This window comes from Artemia franciscana, chromosome 15 (assembly GCF_032884065.1).
Source record: "Artemia franciscana chromosome 15, ASM3288406v1, whole genome shotgun sequence".
In the NCBI taxonomy this organism is placed as follows: Eukaryota; Metazoa; Arthropoda; class Branchiopoda; order Anostraca; family Artemiidae; genus Artemia; species Artemia franciscana.
In genome coordinates this window covers 10,663,543-10,675,582 of record NC_088877.1, presented here as the reverse complement: position 1 = coordinate 10,675,582, position 12,040 = coordinate 10,663,543, and the positions used below count along the sequence as shown (strand labels likewise).

The 12,040-nt window shown below is 35.5% G+C and overlaps 2 protein-coding genes across 2 annotated transcripts; both read right to left on the bottom strand.

Moving 5' to 3' along the window:
* Positions 1 to 786: 786 nt before the first annotated feature.
* LOC136036666 (uncharacterized) lies at positions 787 to 1,311 on the bottom strand. Its single transcript, XM_065718969.1, has one exon. It carries the CDS (start codon positions 1,309 to 1,311, stop codon positions 787 to 789), a length of 525 nt encoding a protein of 174 aa, XP_065575041.1.
* Positions 1,312 to 2,052: 741 nt separating this feature from the next.
* LOC136036606 (signal recognition particle receptor subunit beta-like) lies at positions 2,053 to 3,264 on the bottom strand. Its single transcript, XM_065718913.1, has one exon. The coding sequence runs from the start codon at positions 3,232 to 3,234 to the stop codon at positions 2,497 to 2,499; it is 738 nt and encodes a 245-aa protein (XP_065574985.1). The 5' UTR covers positions 3,235 to 3,264; the 3' UTR covers positions 2,053 to 2,496.
* Between the last annotated feature and the right edge of the window lie 8,776 nt (positions 3,265 to 12,040).

The window sequence follows — 12,040 nt, the reverse complement described above, 5'->3', positions numbered from 1 at the left end:
CACAAAAGGGAAAAGTGGAGTACAAGGAGAAAAAACAAAGAACTACAAAAAATACAAGAAAAAGAAATAACAATTTAGCAAAAGAGGCGGATAAGATGATTGTTAGGACAAAGACAGATTAGCACTTCGTCAATTAATTTTGGACTTAGTTTTTCCACAAAGAGAACAATATCTGTTGCCCAATATATTCTAATTAACCTTCGGTTTCGAAATGATCATGGTAAATAAAGTAAGATCTTACAATACCGATAGTAATCTGTCTTGACCTTTTTTAAGTCACCTTTATTCAGAAGCATATAAAACCCAGCACAAAATAACACAGAATGGTCGCAGAAACTCGAGTACAGCTTTTTAAGTGCTTGTCGCCGGAAATGTCCACGATTTCCAATAATTTTAGAGTGTCCCCAGTTTAATTGCAAACAGAAATCCCAAGCCATCGAAAAGAAGTAACTTTCGGTACGGAAAAAGAACTGCAATCCAAAGGATGAGACAAACTAACCCCATTAAATATAATCAATTCATATTTATCTACATTAAGCAATAATCCAATTCTTGCAAATGCATCAGTGACGGATCGGACAGAACGCGCTAAACCGCCTCAGTTTGGCTAATAAGAAGCATAAGCTAAGTATGATATGTCTGTGAATCCTGTAAAAAAAAAACGACGTGTACCGGACAAAACATTTTCAATAGAAGTATTAAAGATAAAGAACTGAAAGAGAACTCCCTGAAAAGAAAACTCCCCCTGTCTGACTTTACACTTGACTGGTATATGTCCGAAAAAAATCACCATTCCTTGAGTTTAATTTTAAATAAGAATTTGAATACCAAAACCAGAATCACAGACGCATTCACACCAAATTGACTATGAGCATACCAAGCTTGAGCATGGCAAACACTATCGAATGCTTTAGGTATATCAAAGGTGCAAAAATGAAGACTATAATTACTCCGAGAGGCTTCCTTAATAAGTTGCGCTAAAACATGATGAGCATGTTGACAGCTCAGACCTGACCTGAAGCCGAACTGGTTAGCCTCATAATTAACAAAGTCATCGATATGAGGAAGTAGAACATACTGTAATAATTTACTTAGAATACAGGCGACGGTAATTGGCCTGCACGAATTACACGAATTTAGATCTTTTCCTTTCTTTAATATAGAAGTATCACTTCCACATAAAAATGAATCAGGAACAACAGATCTAAAAATGCTCAGATGAGTGGTAGCACATCGGTGATAAATCTGCAAGAGCCCGTCTGATATAACACGCGAGGCCACCAGCAGGCCTACCCCGAGTCTGTCTAGCATTGATACTAAACACAATGTAATCACGATTCGTAAAAAGTTCACGCTGCCGGCAGGGAGCAAGTGTTCTTCTAGGAGAAAGGCATCAAAACGGCTCAACTTTTCCTCCAAACTTGGCAGTTTGTTTTTAGTTGCGTTAATGTTAAACGAGCACACCGTAATTTTGCGTCAGTTCATTTATGAAGGCGCCCTGTAACAGCCTTAATAAGAGCCTGAAGACGAGGACAGCGAAAACTAAATGCCACACGATCATCACCACAGTTTGCACATTTTATCGGACGTGTACATGGTGTGTCTTTGCAATACTCATGAGGACCAAAGTATCGAGCTCATTTATAGCAGGTACTTGGACAGTTAGCAATTAGATGTTCAGGAGACTGGCATTTATTACAGCATCTCAGGATTTTTCTAAATTCATAGACACGGATCATTTCATATTCAATTTTCAACACTAGTCTAAGAGCCGAAATAAGAGACCCTTGATCACAAAAGCAATCTTGAAGCACCTGGAATTTCCAATCTAGGTGGCTTCAGCAACTCCAGAACAGTTTAAATGAGTCGCCAACCCTTTTGTGATTCCGCAAAGCTTCCTTTCCAGAACCTTCAAATCCGATCCATGCAAGACCGATCAGGCTGAATCGCAAAAGCTGCTTGTCGCAACGCTGTCAATATTCACTATTATTCTGTCTCCAGAAGCACGAATATTCTCAACACATTCATGTCCGGCAATTTTATCAATCACAGTTTTTCGTTTCGACAGATTGTCTAGATCACGTGGTGTCTTCGTGAGAAGGATTGTCGCTTGATTCGTTACAACCGAAATAGAAGCAGCACCATCCCCTGGTAATCCGGGGAAGTGAAGATCATGAGCAGTAACCTTATCTTTAATTTGTAGCAAGGTCTGTTGAAGAGCATTAATTTTTGTCGAGAGCCTAGAATAGGCTCCTTTAGGTAAACACAGAACTTCTGTGGGAGAACGTATCACGAAAACAGGAAGGATAGGAAAAGGCTCAGTTTTTTTTATTTTTTCTTTTAGAAAAAGATATATATTTTTAAAATGACCTATAAAATCAATTCACCAGCTTACTCGCATTGTAAGAACACTTTCAAAATTAAAGTTTTATAACGGCCTCACGCTTTTAACATTTAAGATCAACTAGTTTACTCGCCTTTAACATTTAAGATCCCTCACGCCTTTACGATCCACTGGTGTAAAACATCAAGGTCACAACGAACCTCTGATTGATCATAGACAGTAATATTTTCATTTGTCGCAAAACCCTCTGCAAAATCTACTTCAATTTTTGCCAAATCTGAAAACGAGAATTTGTTTCCGATTTTTCCTAGGAACGTGTTGTTATTGGCAGATCCTGAAGAGTTCATCCTGTTTTGCTTACTCACATACAGAAATTCCATCTCCTTTTCAATAGCATTCTTTACTGCATCTTTGACTCTTGAACCCTTATCACACTTATTACAAAAAACTAGGATTCGAGGACTGGCTGTCGCAATTTGATCATCAGTAAGAATATCATATATGTACTCTGTGATATCCTTCAGGTTCCTAGTATATGTTGTTGAGTCGACTACAAAAACAATTGCTTTTGCTACCCTTTTATGGGCATCAAAAAATTCTTGACGGAATCTGATATGACCAGGAATATCAACAACAGTAAGACGTTTCTTTTCATCCAGTGCTAGGCTACCAACATTCTCTTTGACTGATGTAACGGTGAGAACAGGCTTCTTATGAATTAATTGTCCAAAAATCTGTGTCTTTCCACTTCCTGGAAGGCCAACAAGAAGAATTGATTTCCCCTTTGGCTTCCTTTTCAGGAACCAGATGAGCCCTATTGAGGCCAAGATTACTGTAACAGCAATAATAATTGATAGCCAATCCAACTCGTATTCATTTCTTAGGGACATATTAGTTTCTTAACAAGGGGAAAACAAATTTCAATTTAGACTGCAAAAGTGAAGTGAAGTAGATCGCAAGACCAAAGTGAATCGTAACGAAGATTGTCTGCTAAGCTTCAAACTTTTGGTTTTATTTTTTAGAATTCCTTGTTAAAATATATACAAATATTTTTGCAACTGTCCGTTTTTTTGCTCTTTAAGCAAACCTTTATGTGAGACATATATCTTTATACTAAACATTTCAATTACTATAGATTAAAGTCCGTACATCCTCCTTACACGTAAACCCCTTACAAGAAAAATTTTCAATTACTACAAGCTCGAGTTCGTTCTTTAATACAATGAGAGATGAAATAAAATTATTTCATTTAAAGTTACAGGAATTACTCTAGTTTCAATTCACAAATCAATTTTTTGGTTAAAACCCCTAAAAGAAATACTGTATTTTATATACCAACTAGCTGTTGGGGTGGCGCTTCGCGCCACCCCAACACCTAGTTGGTGGGGGCGCTTCGCGCCCCCCCCAAGCCCCCCCGCGCGCGTAAGTCGTTACGCGCCATAATAGTTACGCGCCATTGTAGTTGTGTCCCTATGTCCCACCTGTGAATATAGATATATATATATATATGGTTTTAACTACGTAAAACTTGCGAATATACAACATTCTTTGCTGTCCCATTGTCTTTGCATATAAATAGATTGTCAGGTTATCCCCCTGTTTCCCCCCGGTGTCCCCGTTGTAGTTGTGTCCCTGTGTCCCGGTCGTCATTTATATTCCCTGTGTCCCGGGTCCCGGTCATCATTTGTATCCCGGTGTCCCGGTCTGTATATACATTCGTTTTTTAGTTTTGTTTTTCTCCTTTATTTTTTTCCTTTTTTTTTCTTTTTTAGCTTATTTAGATTTTTAGATTTTTTAGTTTTTTTTATTAGTTTTTAGTTTTTATTTCTTTTTAGTTTTTTTGTCCCGGTCGTCATTTATATCCCCCTGTTTCCCCCGGTGTCCCCGTTGTAGTTGTGTCCCTGTGTCCCGGTCGTTATTTATATTCCCTGTGTCCCGGTCGTCATTTGTATCCCGGTGTACCGGTCTGTATATACATTCGTTTTTTAGTTTTGTTTTTCTCCTTTATTTTTTTCCTTTTTTTTTCTTTTTTAGTTTATTTAGATTTTTAGATTTTTTAGTTTTTTTATTAGTTTTTAGTTTTTTTTTCTTTTTAGTTTTTTTGTAGTTTTTACCTTCTTTTTAGTTTTGTTAATTTTTTTTTTTACTTGTGTCCTGGTCGTCATTTATACTCCCTGTGTCCCGGTGCTTTGTTGATTGCTAATCGAACATTCCTTTTGTCCTGGTCGCTTTCTCTTTGAGTGTCGTCATTTATTTTTTTCTTTTTTAGTTCTTTTAGTTTTTACCTTTTTTAGTTTTTTTTTAGTTTTTAGTTTTTTTAGTTTTTTACCTTTTTTTAGTTTTTTTAGTTTTTTAGCTTTTTTATTTTTTTTATTAGTTTTTAGTTTTTTTGTAGTTTTTGCCTTTTTTTTTAGTTTTTTGTCCTGGTCGCTTTCTCTTTGAGTGTCGTCATTTATTAGTTTTTTCCTTTTTTTTTTTAGTTTTTTATTGGTTTTTACCTTTATTTTAGCTTATTTTTCAGTTTTTTCCTTTTTTTTAGTTTTTTTTTATTTTTTATTTTTTTTAGTTTTTTACCTTTTTTTAGTTTTTTTAGTTTTTTTAGTTTTTTAGCTTTTTTACTTTTTTTATTAGTTTTTAGTTTTTTTTTGTAGTTTTTGCCTTTTTTTAGTTTTTTCAGTTTTTTTTTTAGTTTTTTATTGGTTTTTACCTTTATAGTTTTTTTAGTTTTTTAGCTTTTTTATTTTTTTTATTAGTTTTTAGTTTTTTTTGTAGTTTTTGCCTTTTTTTAGTTTTTTCAGTTTTGACGTCACCTAATCCAGTTTTTTCAGGTGACGTCACCTGACACATCCATCCACACATCCATCCATCCATCCATCCACAGACAACTTATTTTTATATATATAGATATGTACATGCCTTTTAAAATGTTAAAAATAACACTTGCTATTACAATATTGTAGAAAAAGGTAGTTTTTCATAAAAATTGATTCTTTGAATCATATATTTCTTATATCATGATCTTGTCAAAAGATAAATGTGAATGAATATTACACTCACTTATTACGTCATATATCTATATATCTATATATACAAAAATAAGTTGTAAGTTTGTCCGCATATGTGTGTTTGTTTGTCCGCATATGCGTGTTTGTTTGTCCGCATATGACGTCTGAAAAATAAAGAAGAAAAAGAAAAATAAAAATATAAAAAAAGCTTAAAAAACTAAAAAAACTAAAAAAAAGAAAAAACTAAAAAAAGAAAAACCTAAAAAGAAAAAAACTAAAAAAAAAAGGCAAAAAACTAAAAAGAAAAAAAAGCTAAGAAAACTAAAAATGCTACAACATTAATATAAAAATAAGTTGTAAGTATGCATGTTTGTTTGTTTGTGGGTTTGCATATGACGTCATTATAAATATAAAAGGCTTTGTATATGACGTCACTATAAGATGACGGTACAGACCGGGACACAAATGATGACCGGGACACAGGGCATATAAATGACGACCGGGGCACAGGGACAACTACAACGGGGACACCGGGGGGACAGGGGGGATATATAAATGACGACGGGGACACAGCGAATGTTCGATTAGCAATCATCATCAACAAAGTTCAAGGGCAAACATTAGAAAAATACGGTATAGATCTGAATACGGATTGTTTTTCCCATGAACAATTGTATGTTGCATGTTCAAGAGTCGGTAAACCTGAAAATTTATTTATATACTCAGACAATGGGACGGTGAAGAATGTTGTATATTCGCAAGTTTTACATAGTTAAAAACATATATATCTATCTATATTCACAGATGGGACACGGGGACACAACTACAATGGCGCCTAACACCAACTAGGTGTTGGTGTGGCGCCAAGCGCCACACCAATAGCTATTAACCTATAGGATTATAACGTCATTCATCAAGCTTGTGCATGAAAATGCAGTTGTTTTTTGACAAAATGGCTCTATTAAAAAAAAAAAATTTTAATTGCAAAAGACACTAAATGTAGCAATTTTCTTTAAGACATGCCATTATACAGCTCTCTATGGTTTTCCGGTGCCCAGCAAGCTGAGGAAAAAAAAACAACATAGAAAAAGAGATGCCATATATGCAGAATATAATGGTTGCAGTCACGTTTCTTTCTTTTCAAGCCAATGATTTCCTTGCTGTTCAAGCCAAGAGACGGTAAAATTTATATATAGGGGTTTCGGACAAAGTGGTTCTAATAGTGTAATTTTGTTTTGATCTGACTATATTTTTAGGAGTTATGGATTATTTAGTTTGTACTATGGGGCGTGATCCGTCTCTTACTAGGTTGTTAGCTACCGCTGTAACCCAGATTGCAGCATATACTATCTAGTCTACATACTTTTTGTCTGCGACCTAGTGTCAGATTCGTCAATGCAGGTGAAGTCAAAGCACGACTTTTAATACAGTGATATTTTCTTAGCCTTTTTTTTCAGCAGGCAGGGACTTCAGTCGAAACTATTCAGCCCTTTTCCTTTTGTCTCACTCTGTGAGATGGACAGAGCTATGGAGTTGGTTTGTCTTATTTATCTTGTATCTGCTCAGATTTCTTGCAGTAGATCTTTTGATACTAGGAGTTGAATTATAAGAGAATATAAATTGAGTTCTGTACTCTGTGTGCAAGTATGGTCAGCAAGACTCTTGGCTGATAGTGAAATTTGTGGTATTTGAAGCATTCTTACATTTTACGTTGCAGGGCATACTGCGCAGACGTCAGCTTATTACATTCAAATAGACAATGGTCCATTGTTTCATTTTTAAGATTACAAGACCTGCAAAGGGGGGAAGAGGGAGCTTCTCCACTTGAATTAGGGAGCTGAATTCCTTAGCCTTGCAGGAATTTCTTACTCTTCTTCTTCTATAATTTCAAATAACGTGAAGAGAGTTTTACATATATATACTATCTTTATAAAAGAACAATAATTGTATATTTTATTTCTTGAAAAGGGCTCCATATTTTTTTCGGGAAAATTAGTATCCGTTTTCGTGAAAAATACATACATACATAAATAAATAATTGTTACTCGTTCAAAGAGACAGTATATAATGTATTTTTAAGAAGTGACGAACTACATTTTGGAGCATACAATCTGAGGATTTAAGAAAATAAGCAACAAACAGTGTTTGTTTGTCGTTTTATATTGCATATGGTCAGCTTGTTGATTTTATTTTCTTTATATTATTCAATTTAATATTATATTCTTCAATCAGAGTTTAACAAAATGTTTGAATTGAATTTTATAAGCACTCCTTCCTAATTACGAGGTCAACAAATTGAACTTTTTATGATACAGGATATAGCCAACATTTTCTTGACAAATGCAACGTTCCAGTTTGTTAACTGAGCCATTCAGAGGCCAACTTGACTAAGTCGATAAAAAAGAAAGGCAGATATTCAGAGCTGATTTGAAGTTAATATGCTAATAATTTGGTGAAAATAATTATCCTGTATCCAGTTATGTTTTTCAGCGCAGATAATTTTTTTAAAGGCATTTTAGAAGGAACTTTTGAAACTGGCTTTTAAAGACGTGATTCAAAGAATTTTAGACATTTTGATGGAATATACTTGTGACTCTATAAAGCTAAGAGTCAATCAAATGCTTTAAACTTCAAAATTTGTAAAAAGCAGACATTGTTGTTCTGGCTACTAAAAGGCCCAAACGAAGCGTCCAAATTATTGAAGCGAAAACAAAATTATTATAGATGATGTTGCATTTAAGAATGATTATTTCATCATTAATTCTGTTAGAATATGTTCTATACCATTAATATTGACAACTCACTGTACCAAGCCACTAGAGGTAGAAACATCTGCGCACGCTTTTCTTCCTTCCCAATCTATTCAAAGCTTAAATCTTCTCCCACGAAGTTAGAATATTTTAAATCCTTTCTTACGACCTCTTCCGATCGAATTCGGGACAACGTGTTTTTTGTTTGACCCCAGAACGACTGCCACAACGCACAATTTTTTGGACAATCTATTGTTCTTCATCCATAGAATGTGACCTAGCAACATTTATTTTTATCTCCGTATAGCCTTAAAATTGGGATTGAACTGCATTTTTCGTAGAGTTTATTGTTTGATGCATGCTCATTCAAACGAGCACCAATAATTATCCATAGACAATTCCTCTGGAAAATAGTTTACTTAACTTCCTCGTATATATATATATATATATATATATATATATATATATATATATATATATATATATATATATATATATATATATGTATATATATATATATATATATATATATATATATATATATATATATATATATATATATATATATATATATATATATATACTAGCTGTTGGGATGGCGCTTCGCGCCACCCCAACACCTAGTTGGTGGGGCGCTTCGCGCCCCCCCAAGCCCCCCCGCGCGCGTAAGTCGTTACGCGCCATTGTAGTTGTGTCCCTGTGTCCCACCTGTGAATAGAGATAGATATAAATATATGTTTTTAACTACGTAAAACATGCGAATATGCAACATTCTTCGCTGTCCCATTGTCTGTGCATATAAATAGATTGTCAGGTTTACTGACTCTTGAACATGCAACATATAATTGTCCATGGGAAAAACAATCCGTATTCAGATCTATACCTCATTATTCTAATGATGTGTCCCTGTGTCCCGGTCGTCATTTATATTCCCTGTGTCCCGGTCGTCATTTGTGTCCCGGTGTCCCAGTTTGTAATTTCTCTTTGAGTGTCCCGGTCGTCATTTATATTCCCTTTGTCCCGGTGTCCCGGTCGTCATTTGTGTCCTGGTCTGTAATTTCTATTCGAACAATCCCTGTGTCCCGGTCGTCATTTATATATCCCGTCTGTGCCCCCGGCGTCCCCGTTGTAGTTGTGTCCCTGTGTCCCGGTCGTCATTTATATTCCCTGTGTCCCGGTCGTGATTTGTGTCCGAGTGTCCCAGTCTGTAATTTCTCTTTGAGGTTCCCGGTCGTCACTTATATTCCCTCTGTCTCGGTCGTCATTTGTGTCCCGGTCCGTAATTTCTCTTTGAGTGTTTTTTCTTTTTAGTTTTTTTTTTAGTTTTTTACCTTTTTTCTTTTTTCAGTTTTCTTTTTCTTCTTTATTTTTCAGCGTCACTATGAAGTACATATCGACGAACCTTTGTTTTTTATAAATAGATTGTCAGGTTTACTGACTCTTGAACATGCAACATATAATTGTCCATGGGAAAAACAATCCGTATTCAGATCTATACCTCATTATTCTAATGATGTGTCCCAACACCTAGTTGGTGGTCAACGTTAAAAAAACCCAATAAAAACCAAAATTAAAAGAAGAATAAAGTTCAATAAAAGCCAAAATTAGAAGAATTAAAACCAAATATCTAACAACCAAAAGTAATTCATTCACATACATCCGTGATTTGCGCAAAATACATCTACATAAATGAGTTGTTAAGCTACTCAGCAATGCAATTATTCAGCTTGTATTTCATTTGAATATTTTGCGCTGGTTCTTTTAATGATCTACAACGTGTAATATCTAATTTGAAATTTTCCGATTAAAAAACAAGAGCTAAGAGCTCATATGGCTCTTGTGACGAGGCCGGAAGAGCCAAGAGCTCATATGGTATGAGCTCTAGCAAAATTCTAAGAATCAATAGATTGATTCAAAAGGAAAACCAGAGGCTGTCGTATGTCGTATGAAAATTTCGTATCTATGACATTTGCTTATTCTACCCACCAAGTTTCATCCCGATCTCTCCATTCTAAGCGTTTTCCAAAATTTCCGGTTTCCCCCTCCGACTCCCCCAATGTCAACAGATCTGGTCGGGATTTAAAATTAGAGCTCTGAGACATGAGTCCCTTCTAAATAACAAAACCCATTAAGATCCGGTCACCCGTTCTTAAGTTAAAAATACCTCAATTTTTCCAAATTAACAACCCCCAGCTCCCCCAAAGAGAACGGATCCGTTCCAATTATGTCAATCACGTATCTAAAACTTGTGCTTATTCTTCCCATCAAGTTTCGTCCCGATCTCTCCACTCTAAGCGTTTTTCAAGATTTCTGCTTCCCCCTCCAACCCTCTGTGTCCCCGGATCCGATTCGTATTGAAAATAGAGCATCTGAGACATAAGATTCTTCTATATATCAAGTTTCATTAAGATCCAATCACCCATTCGTAAGATACCTCGATTTTCACGTTTTCCAAGAGTTCCGGTTTCCCCCTTCAAGTCCCCCCAATGTCACCGGATCTGGTCGGGGATTAAAATAAGAATTATAAAGCACAAGATCCTTCTAAATATCAAATTTCATCAATATATGATCACCCATTCGTAAGTTACAAATACCTAATTTTTTCTAATTTTTCCGAAATTCCCCCTCCCCCAACTCCACCAAAGAGAGCGGATCCTTTCCGGCGATGTTAGTCATGTATCTTGGATTTGTGATTATTCTTCCCACCAAGTTTCATCCTGATCTCTCCGCTTTAAGCCTTTTCCAAGATTTCCAGTTCCTATCCCTCCAATGACACTGGATCCAGCCGCGATTTAAAAAAAAGTATCTGAGTTACGAGGTCCTTCTAAATATGAAATTTGATTAAGATCCGATCACTCCTTCGTAAGTTAAAAGTACCTCGTTTTTTTCTAATTTTTCAGAATCAACCCCCCCCCCCCCATCTCCCCCAAAGAGATCGGATCCGTTCCGGTTATGTCAATCACGTATCTAATACTTGTGCTTATTTTTCCCACCAAGTTTCATCCCGATCCCTCCACTCTAAGCGTTTTCCAAGATTTTAGGTTCCCCCCCAATATCAACAGATCCGCTCGGGATTTAAAATAAGAGCTCTGAGACACGATATCCTTCCAAACATCAAATTTCATAAAGATCCGATCACCCATTCGCAAGTTAAAAATACCTCATTTTTTCTAATTTTTCTGATTTACCGTCCCCCCACTCGCCCTTCCAGATGATCGAATTGGGGAAACGACAATTTCTAATTTAATCTGGTCTGTTTCCTGATACGCCTGCCAAATTTCATCGTCCTAGATTACCTGGAAGTGCATAAACTAGCGAAACAGGGACAGACCGAATTTGCGATCACTATATGTCACTTGGTAGATACCAAGTGCCATAAAAACCATTGAAATTCTGAGGTCCTTAAATTTTGGTCTCTTCCTTTTAATGCTGGAAACTAGGAATCCATCAATAAAGAAAATCAAACAGAAAAAATAACAGTAAACAGTTTTAATTCTGAACATTTTAAGATGATAGGTATACAGAAAGTCCGTGCATTTGCACAAGAAACCCTTACGTTACATGTCAAAAGGCTTCAAACTAAGAAGATGGATTACTAAAATAGAATCTCTTCAAAACTTTAAAAAGCAACAAGAAAACTTGATACGGATGGAATATAGCGCTATAGCTCTATCAAGAACAAAAAATCATTCTGGCATAAATGCACGCAAAGAGTACGGAGAATTCTCAAAAGGGACTTACTGGAAGGACCCTAGAGAAACAATTAGAAGTCTGGCTGCCATAAAATCCTGAAAGTCTGCCCTGAAAAAAAATGTTAAATGGACCCCCGCCCCAATATTTATGATCATATAATTTTGTAGGATCCACACTAATGTGAAAAATCTCTACATTTTTTTTTTTATAGAAAGTGTCTACTTTTTTTTTATCTTATGGCTAAAAAC